The sequence below is a fragment of the Gouania willdenowi genome, chromosome 16, assembly GCF_900634775.1.
Source record: "Gouania willdenowi chromosome 16, fGouWil2.1, whole genome shotgun sequence".
Lineage (NCBI taxonomy): Eukaryota > Metazoa > Chordata > Actinopteri > Blenniiformes > Gobiesocidae > Gouania > Gouania willdenowi.
In genome coordinates this window covers 20,527,488-20,544,696 of record NC_041059.1, presented here as the reverse complement: position 1 = coordinate 20,544,696, position 17,209 = coordinate 20,527,488, and the positions used below count along the sequence as shown (strand labels likewise).

General features: G+C 39.3%; 1 protein-coding gene across 5 annotated transcripts in view; it reads right to left on the bottom strand.

Moving 5' to 3' along the window:
• The window catches only part of LOC114477558 (RNA-binding motif, single-stranded-interacting protein 3-like), a 132,818-nt gene extending 120,773 nt beyond the window's left edge, over positions 1 to 12,045 (bottom strand). For all 5 annotated transcript variants that reach the window (XM_028469930.1, XM_028469933.1, XM_028469931.1 and 2 more), the window contains exon 1: positions 10,716 to 12,045. In XM_028469930.1, coding sequence (XP_028325731.1) covers positions 10,716 to 10,790 — 75 coding nt within the window. In that variant the 5' untranslated portion in view covers positions 10,791 to 12,045. The remainder of the gene's footprint in view (positions 1 to 10,715) is intronic.
• Between the last annotated feature and the right edge of the window lie 5,164 nt (positions 12,046 to 17,209).

The window sequence follows — 17,209 nt, the reverse complement described above, 5'->3', positions numbered from 1 at the left end:
TATTTTCGAGCTGTTGCTTCAAAACTACAATCAAAATATAGGTGAAAACAGTTCTCACGTGTGGTGTTCTGTGTTGTAGCTGACAATATAAGGTTTGTTGTGTTTTTTTCCTGATAGACGGGATACGTCACGTTCTCCCCCGTCCTATCAGAGCCTTCCCAACCCCCGGACCTAAAGCGGAATTAACGAAAGCCGAACAAACCAGTTTTCCATGTAAACCTCGTTCAGAATTACCATTTCCATGTAAACATGAAGCAGAACACTTTAATTCCGAATGATTTAATTCGAAATTAAAAAAAACATCATGTAACCGTGGCCAGTGTCCCCGTCAAAGAAATCTCAAATCTGTGAAATATGAATAGATTTAACTGTTCGTGTGTTTGATTACATGTTCTCTGTTCCGCGTTCGGTTACACACTGATTACTAGTGTTGAGAATGAAAAATTCATAGGCACAGCTCTTCAACCTTTATCAGGCCTTTGCCTTTGATTTGCGGTTTTCTCACCTTATTAATTCCGCAGTCTAAATGTCTGAGTACTAACTAGACTTCTTTTTCCTGCGAGACAATATTTGATTGTTGCACAGTCTATCAGTAAGTGTTGAGGATGGCCAGAGCCCTCGGCAATTTCCGTGGTGTAACACTGAGGTAGAGGGCTCTGACAGGAGCTTTTAAGAGGCAGAGAATCCATTAGACAAGGGTCGCTACAAAGTGGCTGACTATTAAAAATGCAGCAGCACCAGCACCATTATTCCCTCACCCAGTGTACAAGTCACTCTCCTTTACTGCATTGCTTTCAATTTCCCTTTAGATTGGAGCCTCTCTTTATTTTATTTACCTCTCCAATTCTTTTTTTTTTTGCTACAGCTAAATGCTCACTTGTGTCTCCTCACTTCCTCTGCCCTCCTCGTGTTCTTCCACAAATTTTCCATCACAAAGCTCATGATCCCTTGGAGCCTTTTCACCCATATTCAACATTACACAGGAATGGTCAGTGGCTGCTACTGTACTGGGATAAGAATAGAACAGCCCATAGAGAATAATAAATGGACATATACGGGTGGTTAGGGGAGTCCCTTTTTAAGCAGAAAAAACTACAAAGAAGCAGCAAACAAAACAGATGGTCTAAAAAAAGGGTGATGGAGAGAGAAACTAGAACACAGTAGGAGAGTGGGAGAAAAGAGGTGAAAACAAGAGAGGGGCAGAAATAATATCATAAGATAGAGTATCACAGCTGAGATACAAACACAATAGGTAGGTATTTAAACAACATGCACAAAAAAAGAAGATTGCCAGTTGTAAACTGACGGCAGTAACAGCCGGGCAGATGTGTGAGGAGAAACATGCCATGTGCAGAATCCACGCAGGACAATAAACCCTGTCCTGTCTGTTTACTTTGCACTAAACACACACAATTCAAGGTCCTTGTGTGTGTGAAATGTGTGCGCGTGCATAATTTATGGTCATCAGTTCAGTTGTGCAAAGACGAAACCTTTTGACAAAACATGGAACAGAAGCTTAGAAGATTAAAATGGAGAAAAAAATGTGAACGACCCGAATTGACACCTTTGTTTATTTTATAAGGCGTGTGTGCGTCTATGTGTTGCCAGCATTTTTTTATGATGTTTATTCATCACAGTCAAGCCAACCAATGACCAAATTAATCTAGCCCATAATAGAGAGTAATTGAATGTGAAATGCTCATTTTTGACGGGATGGAATATTCTATTTAGATGTCCAGGCGTGTCCGCATGTGTCATTACTTTGATATCAGCTGAACGCTGTTTCTCATTACCCTAATTAAAGCTTATTGTGGGCTACTGAGCATATTAGCGCACTTATCTGCAGCAAAGTAATGATCTGCTAGTTGATATGACTTTTTCCCCCTGACAAGTCTCTCTTATCTTGCTCTCAGTTATTATCATCAAAGATGCTCAACCTCAATCATTATCATCAGCTAAAAAGATGTCTAAAATGTGAATAGCTTTAGTTCAATCCAAGGCTATAATTACAAGCATTCATGGATAAAAGTTCACAAAAAGGAACAGAAAGTGCAAGCATGGAGTAGAAGTTATTTAAAGCCAGGAAAATAAAGAAAAAGACTGATACTTGCGAATGATTTACATAAAAGAGTACATCTCTACTGTTAACAACAAAGATATGCCTGTGACAATTATGTAAAACAAGGCAACAGCTGATGAGGAAAAGGTTCTCCATTCTCCTCTGAAAAGCACCAAATTATAAAAGCAATTACTCACACAAACACACACACGCCAACTTACCAAGACACACCCAAAGATAAAAGCCTCATGCACAAACACCTGCTGTGATCCATAGGGAGATGACTTTTCAATCAACAACACAGCTCAGCAAAAAATATTGTTTATTTTTTCTAACTTTGCTCTTCATGGGTTGTCTTTGAGTTATTTTTTTTTTTTCTGAGGTAAAAAAAATTCAACAAAAAAATGCCTAATCAATCAATATTTATTTATAAAAAAAAAAAAAAAAGCACTTTTCATACAGAGAGATGCAGTTCAAAGGGCTTTTAAAAATACACCCACCCCGTACAAACCCCGCCCACCACACACAGACACACAAGTTAAAATAAAGACAATGGCACATGGCTGGGTACAGAGAATCAAGGTAAGGAGACGTCACAAGGAGCCTTCCGCACCAGGAGCAGGACACAGACCGTAGCCACAGGGCCCCCAGTCCAGCAAAAGAGCAGAAGCTATTCACCATCACTGAGGGCCATGAGACAGACAGGACCACTGCAGCCACGGCCCATCACAGCCCCTAGTGCAGAGGGCTCCCTCAGAGGAAACACTGGGATAGCAATCCTAAAACATAACAAAAATATCCAAAAATAAAATATAAAAGAACAATTCTAAAACTATAAAAACAGCGTAAAAGATAACAATCCTAAATCTAAAAACAACAAAAGATAATAAAAACATGAAAGATAACAATCCTATGAATAAATAATTAGTTAAAAGCTAATTTGAAAAGGTGGGTCTTAAAAAAATGTAATTAAAGCAACTATCTAATGATCAGTCCATTACATGGCAGCAAGTTATTGTATTTAGATGTAGGCTTGGTCAACAGGCTCTTTAGAAAAACAATGCACAGCATCACTGCAAAATGGCAAGAAATGGTTCATGAGTGTATTTAAACGTCCCATATCATGCTATTTTTCACCCATCTCCATTTGTTCTAAGAACCCCAAAAACATTATTTGAAGTTTATTTTCCCAAACTCACCTGTTTTCCAGAGTTTCAGCCTCTGAAAAGTCACTTTCTGAGCGTCTCTAAACAAACAGGCTGATTTGTGGCCTACTTATGCATATTCATGAGTGGGCGTGTCTATAGACAGTACACTGAATTCCTCCTCCCCGCACGGTGACGTAGGGCCAGAGGACGGCCCGCCCTCCTCCCACCCACTCCGTAGACGAGCTCATGCTGCTTTATGAGACAGAGCGTGCTGGCGGGGCGTTCACCGGTACATACATAGATTGTAGAAAATACATACATAGCACTGCGCGAAGGACGCTGAAATGCACACCTTTGTGGGCGTGTCTGTTTACATGTCAATCACAGCAGAGAGTTTCCTGGAGGCGCAGCTTCTCCAGCTCAGTGCCGCGTCAAATTCGTCATGAAAGTGGGAATGTGTCATCAAATTACAGCGAGGGTTTGGGCTCACCCTGCAGTAAGAAAGGAGCAAATCACCCTCTAACTAACAATGAAAAAAAAAACCCTTTGGGGGCATGTGTATATAGCCCAAATAGCACTTTTATGATGTTTAAAGCACAGAAAAGTCCATTTAGCTTAACATGGGCCCTTTAAGAAGTAAGTTAAAGCTGTTAATGTGAAATGTACATAGGCTACTTGTAATTATTGCAACTTGAACATTCAAGATCTTTCTACCAACATTTTGAACAGATTCCCCTTAGTAGCATCAGGCTCTGAGCACACTGTATAGGTTTAAATTAGTCATTACTCAGAACAGAATACTCAGGTTTTCTTTCAGTGTCACAAAGATTCAGTAATCACTATTCATTCAGCACAAATTATTTAGCTTCGTATCAACATTGAAGTGTACGTTCTCATACTGTATCATCTATTTATTCTAGTTATTCAGACTGTCAAGTCACATCTATGTATGATTTGCCTCTATCTACTCTCATTTGCCCACTGGAGCAGAAGAACAAGGAACAGTATGTGCAACTACCAACACTTCTGAGTAGCTTATAATTATTGTAACGTGACCCTATAGTAAAAGGCTTTGGATAATTTTGGATGGATGGATGATGTACAATGATTACTATCAATGTTCATAGTTAATAGTTAAAAAAATAAATAAAATATGGAGCTAGCCACAGTTCACAAAGTTTAACAATATTAATAATAATGGCTTGGATTTTATATAGCGCTTTCTGCGATGAGACTCAGAGCTCTGCAGCATACTGACTGAAGCGCGGCTGCTAATTCCCATGCTTTGTTAATGCCAGAGGTTGGAGGAAAATGCCAAGTTTAGTTTATAAAGACAAAGCGCTAAAAGTAACTCACAGAATCGCTCAATACCACCAACCTATGCAGAGGGCCAACTCTAGCACCTAAGGTTCTATTCCTATTAAAAAACAACAGGAAACTGAGTATCAGGGGTTGTAATTTGTTTGTTTTTAGCTCTTGTGGTTTTACCCTTTTTCAACAAGTCTTCTAAGTTTATTTACCTGTCTCTAGTTCCTGTTTTAATCATTGTGTTAACTCTTGTCTCTTTGCGTTCCCAAGTATTCTTGCTCGTGTCTCCACCTCCCAGTTTTGTCAGTGTGTTTGGGTTGTGAGTGATTAGGTCCCTCCTGTTTGGCACTCAGGTGTAGCCCGTTCCCAGTCAAGCCTCCCTCACTATTTAGCTTAGTCAGTGTTTCGGACAGAACGGTTGCGTTGTCGTCTACTGTCTTTACTCCTGCCTCTAATTTTCCCCCGTGCCTGCTTACTTTTGAATTTTGGGTTGTTTGATTTTTTAAGTTTTCACAATGAACGATGGACTCGTATTATTATTATTATGCCTGCGCGCTGCCTCCATTTTTTTCTGCAGCTGGGTCCCCCAACAGTTTGAAAAAGCTCAACAAAAACAATAAAACCAAAAATTTGAAAAGTGTTGCCTTGTGGAATGAGCTTCAATATCTGCTACAATAATTACAAAGTAGGAGCAATATTTGGTGTGACTTTTTGGAGTGTTTGTAACATTGTGCATATACCCCTCATGTATTAGGCCGTAGATCAGTGGTTCCCAAAAAGGCGGAAGTGTACTCCTAGGGGTACCGGAGCGCATTGCAGGGGGTACTCGGAAAAACATTAATTCATACAATTTAATTACGTAAAAATAACCGGAAATGTTTTTAGTTCCTTTTCAGGTTCTTTTTTTTGGACAAATTCACCAGAAACTAACAGTACAATTGCTCAATAAAATAATACATTTTCTTGTAATTTATTTAAACAGGATTATTTTATGCTGTAGAGGTAATTTTATCACACTTCTGACAATAGGAGACAATAATTAGCGACATTTCATTAAAGGAGACTGTATTTACTTACTATTAAAGTAATCACATTAAAGTTGTTGTTTCACTTTAAATTCCACTCATTGTTTTGAATTTGTAGATTCAGCCTAAGGGAACCAATGTTCCAGACACATTTAGGGGTTTAGGAGAGACCGCTGTTTCACAAATGAAAATAATAAAAAAAATTATGGAGAGGATGCTTATGATGTGACGAGGGGGTGCACAAGATTTGACGAAAATTCAAAGGGGGTGCAGGACTAAAAAGATTGGGAACCACTGCTGTAGATATTTCAGTTAGTGCTGTCAAGAGATTTAAAAAATTGTGCAATTAATTAATCATGCTCTGTAATTAATAAATCTAATTAATCTCTTTTTACTCGCACCTAAAAAATGCTGAGAAACGCCATCAACTTGAGATATTGTCATTTAAATTACATTATTGTGGCAGATCAAAACATTGATGTATAACGAAGAGGCTTGATAGTCATTTATTGTTTGTTTTTAACAGACTAGAACAGATACAGGTATAGCCTTTTACATTACGCTGTGTTTGAGATTAGTCCCAAGGGCTATGTGTCATATTGCTGTGTACTTTTGTCAATCTCCAAATAGTATAAAATACAAGTGAAATAAAATTTCATATGTAGTGCTATAAGTTAACTCATCATAAACAGTAAGAACACTTTTCTGACACAGAACTATAATAACATTTATGCAGTGAGTTTGTTCATTTGTCAGTCACGGCATGCTTGCAGCATGTAGCAATTAGTACTGTCCCAGTGTCCGAGCTAGCTGCTTCATGTTTAGCATTGAGGTGGTAGCGGAGGCTACAAAGCTCTGGTGGTAGGGCAAAATCTTTCTTGCACAATTTGCACACAACTAGTTCTTGGCGGTATGACCAAAAATGTATATCACGGTATTTTTCTAAATTCTAACGGTTTTATGACGGTATTTTTTTTTTCATGCATAATCAGGTGTTCACAGCATTTTCTACTGGTTAAGAATCAGAATCAGAAAGGTTTATTTTGCCGAGTACAGTTTTAAAAAAAAAAAAAAATTGACTTGGTAGTCGGTGCGCGGAACCAAAAAACAAAAACACAAGCCAGCAGCAATAATGTTAATAGTGGTAAATATAAGGATAAGGGATAAATAGAGGATGAATAAAAATAAAGATAAAGAAAAGAAAGAGGAATTACTGCAGTTTGTTGACTTATGATGGTCTATTTTACTGTCATGATGAGTGAATATTGTAGAATAATTCCACACTAGCAGCCCAATGGCTTAGTTTTAGCATTAGCTTGATTTCTAGCTTTAAATGCTGTATACTCAGTGGTGTGGTGGTTTCTTATGGTAAATTTGCTCTCTTTTTCTGTGTATTACTGCCAAACTGCCGACATGCTAAGCTAACCGTGCCTCCCCCTCCGTGAGTGTTGTTCTCCTGTAGCAGAGGCATGTACATGCAGGCACATGCTCACATGCAGCTTCAGAGCTTTCAATTGTGTCTTTCTTATTCATTTACATGTATGATTTACACTGCAAATAACACCAGAGCGCTACTGTTTACCTTCTTATTTAGAAGTGCAAAGTTGAAAAGGGTCCAGTCTGAAACACGGCGCAGCGTAGCATTCTGAAAGTTGTGTAATCAAATACACCAGGTATATTAAAAATAAATATCATAACATATACCGATATTCTGAATGAACCGGGTATACGGCCCAGCCCTACACACAACTAGGCTTTAGTTTTCCATCCGGTGTTTTTATAAACCAAACGTAATGCAAACAAAGCTGAGCAGCTCGGCAGTCTCCCATCTTGTATTATAGCCTGTGCATCAGTATTATGGGTATACCAGGAACTCTTGAAATAAGAATGCGCTGCTTGAAGTGCTAAAAAAAGGCAAATTAATTGCGTTATTTAAGCACGTAAATTTTTCCTGTAATTAATTAATCGCAATTAACGTGTTAAAGTGACATCCCTAATTTAAATGACATGAGTTAGGGCACGTTAGCATCATTGAAAAAGTCAACAATATCAGTTTTGATGCTAAACCCTGATCCTTGCAGTCTACAGCTCCAATGATCTTTCATTCTTTTTTTTATCTTAAATAGATTTTAGCAACATGACAATGAGTTCACTCGAATGCCCTTTAAAGTTATTAGATGAAGCTTTTCTGAAAGCAAAATTGGGTCCAAGATGAAACTAAAACCAAGCAAAGCAGCAAAGAGCAGCTATAGGGTTAAAAAGAAGAAAAATCACAATACACTAACCCTCGGACATGAACCCTCCCTCTGATTACCTCATACAGCCATGATGATAGAACACCAGGCATTCTCTCTCTCTCTCTCTCTCCACCCCCGTCTAATGTGTCCTAACTGTACCTATAGCCTATTACGAAGGCGGGGAAGAGCAAATCTCTGTCTAACAGCCGAACATTTACAAACACTCTGTCATCATACCAATTGTAAATTTCAGTAAGTCATTTTCAAATTGTCTTTGTATAAACAGTGCATTCCTGCAAGAAGAGTTTTTTTTTCACATTGCTGTTGTAATTCAGTAATGGCAGTGGTCATTTAGAAACACAGTTGGTTTCTTCTGAAGGACAAGCTTTCCTGCCTGTAAATATTTTGATTTGATCAAGTGAAAAGAGGGAGGAGACAAAAAAGATGTAAACTGGGAGAGAACGCCAAAGGAAGATCACACACTAAGTGCATCATAAGGGCCTGCTTTGTCCATTGTGCACAAGGAGAGGACAGAAGAAAACATGCTGAACACCTTGCCTACACACACACACACACACACACACACACACACACACACACACACACACACACACACACACACACACACACACACACACACACACACACACACACACACACACACACACACACACACACACACACACAGAATCTAATGCAAAAGTGAGCAAACAGATTTGTCCACGTGTGTTTCGATGCACAATTGTACAGGCGTACGTGCTGCTATGGCAAATCTAATATACAGATGCTTGTTTTTACGCCTGCTTATGTGAACACACAGTGCATCACAGCGCAGGTGCAGCTGAGGGGGTTCACTGGTGAAGGTAGGATCCAATTTGATTTGACCTTGAAGGCAGAGAGGGGTCTGGTAGGAGGGAGCGATGGATGGAGAGTAAAGAATGAAGTGATGGTCTGTGCCAGATGCCTGTTGCAGATACTTGAGACAAATGAGATGACCTTGAACTGATCGAGATAAATCATAGAACAAGAGACAGCAGTATGACATGGTGACATCGGTTCACATAAAACGGTATGACAGGCATGCAGTAGAGTTATTCTAACATACATGTACATGAAGCATAGACTTTATTCCATTGAAAATTTACTATGCGAGATGTTTGGTTTAATCTAAATTTGATAGGACTACTTATTTTGCATGTATAAATGGGGAGTAATAGATTCGAATACTATCTTAATGCTAATTTTATTGCCAGTTTAACATTGTGTTATGTGCTTTTGACACATTTTTGCTTGAACAAAATCAGCATCTTCTTTATGTCTACGGAGTTTCTTCAATTAAGAAGAACGCTCATTACACTCATTCTCTTCCCTGCTAGTAATGAAATATGTTTTTCTGTTATCTAAATGGATGTTTATTACAGCCAAACAAATAACTAATCATTTCATGCTTTAGTTTGTTCATTATCACCATATTTATAAGTTTATTTGCGTTTCATGAGTTGCACCATCTGCATGTATTGCAATTAACCCAATAAGACATATTAAAATCTTACATTAAAACCTAAAGAATTGCCAAAGTATGTGTGTTAATGGTCTAACCCTAACCCTAATTTAATGCGTGACTGAGCTTGGTAAGCTTCAGATTCCATCGTAGGATAAAAGCAGAATAATATCAAAATACCAGTATGCTAAAAAATATTAATCATCTTTTAAGAACTTGAACTTTTTAGCATTACCAATTTCAACAGGCCATGTATTGAATGTATAGTACAGGTAAGCTTCCACTGCTAGGGTCCATCAGTTAGCCGTAATTGTCACCAAATCACTATGTTTCCTTCCTTAGACCTCTGTTTACTGACCCTGCAATCCACACAATGGCAGCAATTTTAAAGATTATTTGAAGCTGTCATTAAGTTTGACACTCGGGAAAGTTAATTATGTATGTTTTTTTTTTCCTGCTGTCTTTTGTATCCACCCATGAATGCATGAACAATAAACACTTGTCTATCTGTCTATACTTTTTCCAAAAAACGTGCTGAGAAAAGACCATGCTTAAAGTGCTTACTTGTCAGATTTGTGTTGAATGTATAAAGCAATTGCATTAAATACTTTAATTGCAGTAGTTTCCTCAGGTTGTCTCTTACTAACTCTTCCCTCATTGTCAAGCCTGACAAAACCTCTCCTTCCCCTTTAGTTACATCTATGATGGCACCCATAAATAGGCAGAAAGAAAAATCAAGCAAAGTTAATAGCAAGTAGCAAGTGAAGCTGTATGTGTTTTGCATTTTATTGGTAAATATATATATATACGCCAAGTCACATAGGAATAAATGTAGGAGAAAATACTGTGAGAGGAAAAATACTGCTCTCAGTGTTTGCATTCTAAGCAATCTGAAAAGTATATCAGCTTCCATCAATCAATTCAACAGCATGCAATCACTGGTGAGTAAAGCGAGCTGGGAGGATGGATTGAAGATGGTTACTTCACGGAAGGGGGAGTTACACATGGAGGGGATGGGGGGTTGTTTAAGCTGAAGGAGGTGATGGAGCTGACAAGAGGGAGACAAGAGGAACGGACTTTAAGGAAGATGGGCCCATTGACCTGAACTTGAACTTTGAGATAGTGGGGTCAAGGAACTGAAGGACAGGGTCAAATACTGTGAGCAGAAAGAGAGAAAAACCCAGTGAGTGACATCAATATCTTCCAGCTGGTTGACAGCTTGGGACATAGGTCACAGTGCTGTTTAGCAAGCTGCTTTAAGACGCACTTTCAGTTCTTATTGAGGGACGTTTTCACATAAAAAAAAAAAAAAAAATAGATTATGATAAAAAGCTGACTTAATGGGGAGTGAATAGATGTTACCACTACTTGCAACAGACGTGTATGTTCCCTTTAAGGTAGCAAGGTAAAATAGGTCATTCTTACTGACCATCCTACCTTGGTCTGGAGATAGTGGGGGTAGTAGTAGGTGTAGTGGGGGTACATTTGCTGCTGCTCCAAACGTTTTCCCATGTAGCTGGAATCTGGTTGAAGCTCCTGGAGGTTGGAGGTAGAAGCTCACAGGTGGGGTGCGATCACTTTGAGGGGCTGGATTGGATCCTATGGATGGGCGTTTTCCAAGTGTGGAGGAAGTAGAGCACACACTTTCCTCTCACGAGTAAAGATGGTGAATACCCAGAAACCGGAATGGATAGACTGAAAGATAGTGAGTGAGATTTCAGTCTGTTTGATTGCCTAAGAGCGTGCAACGAACCTCACAAAACCACTTTTCCCATTGGTCTTGTAAAATGAAGTCAGGTGCCGCAGCAGAAAGACGATGGGGCAGAAGGAGGGAATGTAAATAGATATAAAACGATGACAGACACAATACAAGAGACCAAAGGGAATTGCCAACAGAATAGAAGGGGATTGGAGAAGAGGAAGATGATGAAGAGAATTGGCCGGCAGGGTTTAGATCCGACTGCCGGTTGCTTGCACTCTTTGCTTTAAAAATTAGACTCACTCCTCTGTTGCCCTGAACATGCCCCTCAATTTGTTTTCTGCGTCCCCCTCTCTCTCACACACACACTGTCTCTCTCTCTTTAGTTTCCCTTTGGCTGTTCCTCTCTTCCTGTGTGTCTATTTCCCAGTCTCGTTTTCCTCCTCCTCTCTCTCACACCAGACAAGACCCTGATCCCAGTGGGAGCTCAGCTGTATCCTGAAGAACACACGCTGTCCTTTTCTCTATCCTCAAAAGACAGTGAAATCAGCAATGAACTCACACATGGATGTGTAGCGTGTGAGAAGAAGAGAGATGAGGACGAAGAGGAGGAGAGCGGGTGGTCTAGAGCTGGAGCTGTGACAATTTTTTTTTTCTTTCTCCTCACTCTCTCTCTCTTGCTCACTCCCTCCTTCTTTTGTTAAGCTCCGGGGATAGATAGGTGGATATCACCAGAGCCTTGAGTGGAGAATGAGCAAAAAGAGAAAGCCTTGGTAAAAACTCCTCTCGTTAAGAAAAAAAGCAGACAGGCTTGTCCAGACGTGCACTCTCAAAGCGAAGGATCCCTTCTGATCCACAAGGATTCCCTCCAACTCTCTTCTTTTTTCCCTCTGTGACACCGTCCTCTTCTCAAGCTCTCCTCCTGACGCTTTGCTTCCCCCTGCGCCTGGCAGCTGTCACAATGTGTGGTGATGAAGGTGGTGGTGGTGGCGGCAGTGGTGGTGTGTGGTATGTGTGTGTGAGTGTGCATGTAACTGAGAGGGGTGTGAGTATGTGTGGCTGCTGGCGTCTGCTTCACTCTGTGTGCTGCTGAGACATACAGGGGCTCGGCTTCAGCGCAGCTTTGCTCCTCCCTCGCTCTCTCGAGTCCTTGCTCTGTCTGTGCCTCTCTGACTCTATGTTTATCAGGAAACTATAGAACAGTGGGAGTCTTCTGTCCTTCCATCCTGTAGGATTTGGTATGTGTGCAATGTACCACATTGAAACAAAGAGAGTGGACAAGGTAGCGATGCACTGTTCTGGGTTTGGGTTGCGGCATGAAGAGTTTTATGGGCTATGGGGTGAGAGCAGGACACTTTAAGAGAATAATTAACAGAGAGGCACTCCTTCTGAGTAGGCTTTAGGCTCAACAAGTTTCTCAATTGCTCCATCGATTCATACTATCGATTTTGTTTATGATGTATTCTAGATGACCACCAAAATTAACAACAGACAACAGTGGAAGAGCCTGAAAGAGAATCTTCAAAGTGTGCTTGAACGCCTCATTGCACAGGATGATGCATCCAAACGTGCCCAGTGAATGTAGCATACAGTGTGTGTGAGTTTAAGGGCGGTGTGGCACAGTGACCCACTGACACAGTGCTGCCTGTTATGTGATGTAACCAGCTTTAAGTAGCGCTCTTACAGAAGCACAGTGCGCCCCACGCATGAATAGATGGCTATGCCCTCTGACTGGCTTTGTGTGTGATGTGTCAATGAGACGAGGGTTGACAAACAATACAAGTTCACGGCGGTAATAAATTAGACATTTTGTAAACTTTTTCAAAAGTACAAAGGCCTTCTTGTTTTTGAAGCTCATATTTCCTGCAAACGCATTGGTCTTTTTTAAATTTGGAAAGCCATCCATCTATAGGCTGAAATGTAAAGAAAATTTATGAAGTTGAGTTAAGAAAAAAAAGTACTGACTAAGTATTGCATTGTTAGAGCATTTTCATGATTAAAAAACAATTTTGATGCCCAACCTTCATGACCACTAAAAATGGTTTAACCTGGTTTAGAGCTTGATGGACAAAATGATTACTGTCAATATTACCAAGGCAGCGACGTCCTCTGAACATTATGCTCCTATTGTAATGTATGCATGCTAGCCCTGGGCGACAAGCATTAAAGCTACTTTAGTTTTTGATAAGTGGTTAAACAGTGTATACACTGATGAGGATGGCAATATTTACAGCTCTTTTCCTTCACAACCTGTATAATTACAAACTGCTCAGGTGTCCCAATGTTGTGATGGAACGAGTTTTTAAATTCCTCTGGATTGAACTTGAGTGATGTCTTATGTTGGATCAACATCACAAAGTCATAATCAACAAGAATGCTAAATCTCCTCTTTGCTAGATAATGGCAGTTATCTGGATCAGTGATTCTGGTCATGGTACATGATCATTCACACTCTAAAGGCTTCAAAGAAATGTCTATCCCCATTATTAACGATATAGTTAGTCCAAATGTATAGGCACTACCTTTTTTGCATAAAATAGCAATTAAATGCGCAATCCCAGTTCTGGATGAAACTCTGCGAGGTAACTGAGGAACCAAACTGATATAACTGAGTCAAATTTTATAAAGATCCATCGAATTTGTGTGATTTTGTCAATGAAAGATATAGGCATAAGGTCTATCTTCGAATTTTGTCAAAATCTGTTCAATACTTTTGATGTAATCCTACAGACAAACAAAATGAATTGAGGCTGGTGACAATATGGTCAACTCTTAAGGCTTGAAGGAGAGCTTGATCTCAGTCCTGTGATTTAATTATATTTTCCTTGTGTTTCTGCTGTGTCCTGTTGACTATGTGAGTTTTTAGTTTAGCTATTCTGCTTTCTAGAGCAACAGTATCTTAAAGAATGTGAAGAGGGTTGTGCTGTATACCATATAATGTGGCTTGCAAATGCTTCAGGTTGGAGTCAGTAAGGAAAACATTTGGTGAGTCAGTAAGACAAACTTTGGGCCATTTCATTGACTAAATACAATGTTTACACTTGATGTAGCACAGCTGGTCTAAAATTTCTGATGTTACACAATTCATGCTTTGAAAACACAGCCAATAGCCAAAGATCAGCAAAAATTAAATGTTAACTGTATTAAACCATTGACAAACATTTCAATCCATGTTTTGGAGCTCTGAGGACCAAATCACACCGTAAAGTTGGATTATTTTTGTTCAGCCTGTCTCTTTGCAATGAATTAGCAGAAAAAAATCTACATCCTTTTACATAAGTCACCCTCTTTTACTTTAAATTGCTGTTATTTCATAAGCTCAGTTTGAAGCCATTCCATAATGTAGTCCATATGTGTCATGTAACGCATGTTCAACTGGGCAATGTAAGCAAAACAGGGGATTCCCTAGTCTCTGCAGTATGTTTGCTCGCAGTTTAATAAAGAAGATTTATATATTTACTGGATGGTATAGCTTGGAATAGGAAACTAAAAGGAGAATGTCTATCGAGACACATGTATCTGTGTTTGCGTCACAAATGTCACACTAGATATAGTTGAACAAATCTTATTATTCTGCCTACACTGCAGTTTAAGAAAACAAAGAGGGAATTGCTTTTTCCAATGACACAGTAAAACCATATTATTAGAGGCACAATCTGTACATCTTGCTCCAAATGCAGCTACAATAAAGCTTCCTAATTACATTGCCTAGTGACAGGGCAGCCATAATGGTGGTAGTAAATACATGCTGGGTAATTGCCCTCATTTTCATATAAAACAGCCTTGTATCACATCCCAAACTCAATCTACTTGCCAACCAGCTCTTTAAGATGAATGTGTCTGCTGATTTTTCTTTCCCAGTCTTAAACAATCAGCAGGCAAAAACTAACAAAGAGAAAACTATTTTCGCAGACACTGTTTGTTCTTTGATTTCTAGTCATCAAATAAGTTTCCCAATAGTAAAGGAAAGGCTATGCTGTGACTTGGATGCATTGTTCTCATCAATGACCTAAGATGTACAAGAAACGCTGAGGCAGAAGAAATGGCTAATCATCTCAACCAGCTGGGATTACAGTCCTCTTATACAGAAGCTGGTTCTGGTTGGTTTTAGGTGTGGGAAACTGGCTACCATCTTGTGCATACACGCTTACGGAGATTGTGGTATTTTCTAAAAACAGGTTTAAGCAGGTAAATAAACTATTACCTCCAATTTCAACTCAGAGCATGAGGGAATGTGTCTCATTGTTAGTCTCTGGAGATGTAAAGGCCTGGCAGAGAAGTGAGATTAAACTGTTAAAGTAGTCCTTCTACAAGGATATTAAAGTAGAATAAAGCATGCTTACATAGACAGAAGAAAATAGAAGCAACATCTCATCAGTAGCTATGAGTCTGTAGCTTGTAATTCTAAATGCAATTAGCTAAATTTAGTAAATTAATCATTTTGGACGCTGCAGTGGTAATAAAGTTAGCCCACCGCTTATTGTACTACTTAATTCCACCTGTTCTGTACTCAATGTGTCCTTAACTTCTAATGTTTTAAAAACCCAAAGCCTTTTGGCACCACAGGGTCTTTTGCATATCTTAAACCTTATACCAATGGGTTCTGGGCAAAACCTGAATTTCCAAAAATGCTGTAAAAGAGCTAATTGTTTAAATTATTGCTAAAATAAATGTAACCTGAGGAACAGTGGGAACCTGTTGTGGCAAGGGTGTATTTTAAGGTTGCTCAAGAGCCCCCAGTCATGGTGATAAGTGTGTAAAGAAGTGATTGCCTCTCCTACCCCCACCCACTTCCCCTGTTAGTCCTAGAATTCAAATCAATCACCTCAAGCCTGTTTGTTGAACCATCACTGCTGCATACAGTGTGCATCTATTCCCTAAGCGTCTTTTACTTTCCTCCCCACTAACCAAAATCTAAGCCAAGTGTTTTATTTTGTTTCATTTCTTTCTTTTATGATTGCCCCGGTATTTGACAATTTCATTTTATTAATTTTCGTTACCTTCTTGCATTGAGGTAGAATGGCTAATCCCTACTCCACCTCTTCCATTAACCCAGCCTCCATTACTCTTGCCCACCACTTCATCCTATGACGATTAACTGGATTCCTCTGTAGTTGCTACAGCTCTTGGTATCTCCCTTGTTCTTAAAGACAGGAATGAACACACTTCTTTATTCATCTGGTATCATCTCACTTTTCAGAATAAAGTTAGGCAGTCAAGTCAAAAAAACTTTAACTCTGCAACTCCTAACAACTTCCACTTCCTTTATTCTTTTCTCTCTCATTCTCTTCATTCAACAGCTCCTCATAGTACTCTCTCAACACCTTTTTAAAGTTATCAGTACCTTTCAATCAGTCTTCTTTTCCAATCTCTTTGCTCTCCTGCACTTTCTTATTCTATCGCCTGTTCTCTTAGTTTTTTCTTCCTCCCTGATAAAACACTGTTAACCTTTCAAGCTTTCTATCTTACAACAATTACAATAGTTGTCCAGACTTCTGTTAGTGATCCCCTACCATCTAATGGATACTTCTTATCTAAAATCAGAAAAACACTCTTGTTCTGCAAAACCCACCAAATGATATTTGGCTTTATTTTCACTCTCCTTCTGTTCTTGATGTCCAGGATCATCCTGCAGGCTACCGTGTGAGGCTGCCAAGCCACACCTTTCCCTTCCACCTCTTTGCCATCACTCTTTCAGAGTATATCTTTAAACTCTTTCTCACATCTTTAAGATGCTATACCAACTATGCTTCATTCTTACCGCAACGTCTTGTGTTTCTTTGCCAGACAAGGAGGACAATGATTCATTTGGCACAATTTTTTTTATCTAGTTTATTCCTGGAATTACCCATATCACCTCACTCCACAAGACATTCAATTTCGGCCGGGTTAAGATCTGTCTGTGTAAGCTCCAAAATAAAGATCCGCCATTGTTTTGCTGCAACCTTCAGTCCGTGAACACCAGATTGTTGGGAAGTCACTTTGCAGATATTGGGGCAAACAAGAAATCATGGTGTCAAGATGTAAAAACACTTCTATGCAACTGAAGGGACTCCACATTCCACAATGCAATGCGCAAATCTTTTTCCGACAATGACAAGAAGAGTGTTTACAGTGGAGATCAAAACAATCTTTTAATGTCAACCTTTTACATCTTTTTTTCGAGCAAATGATCTTTAGTTCATCTATCTATGAGGCCTGAGAAAAAGAAATATATTGTCCCGTGTATTAT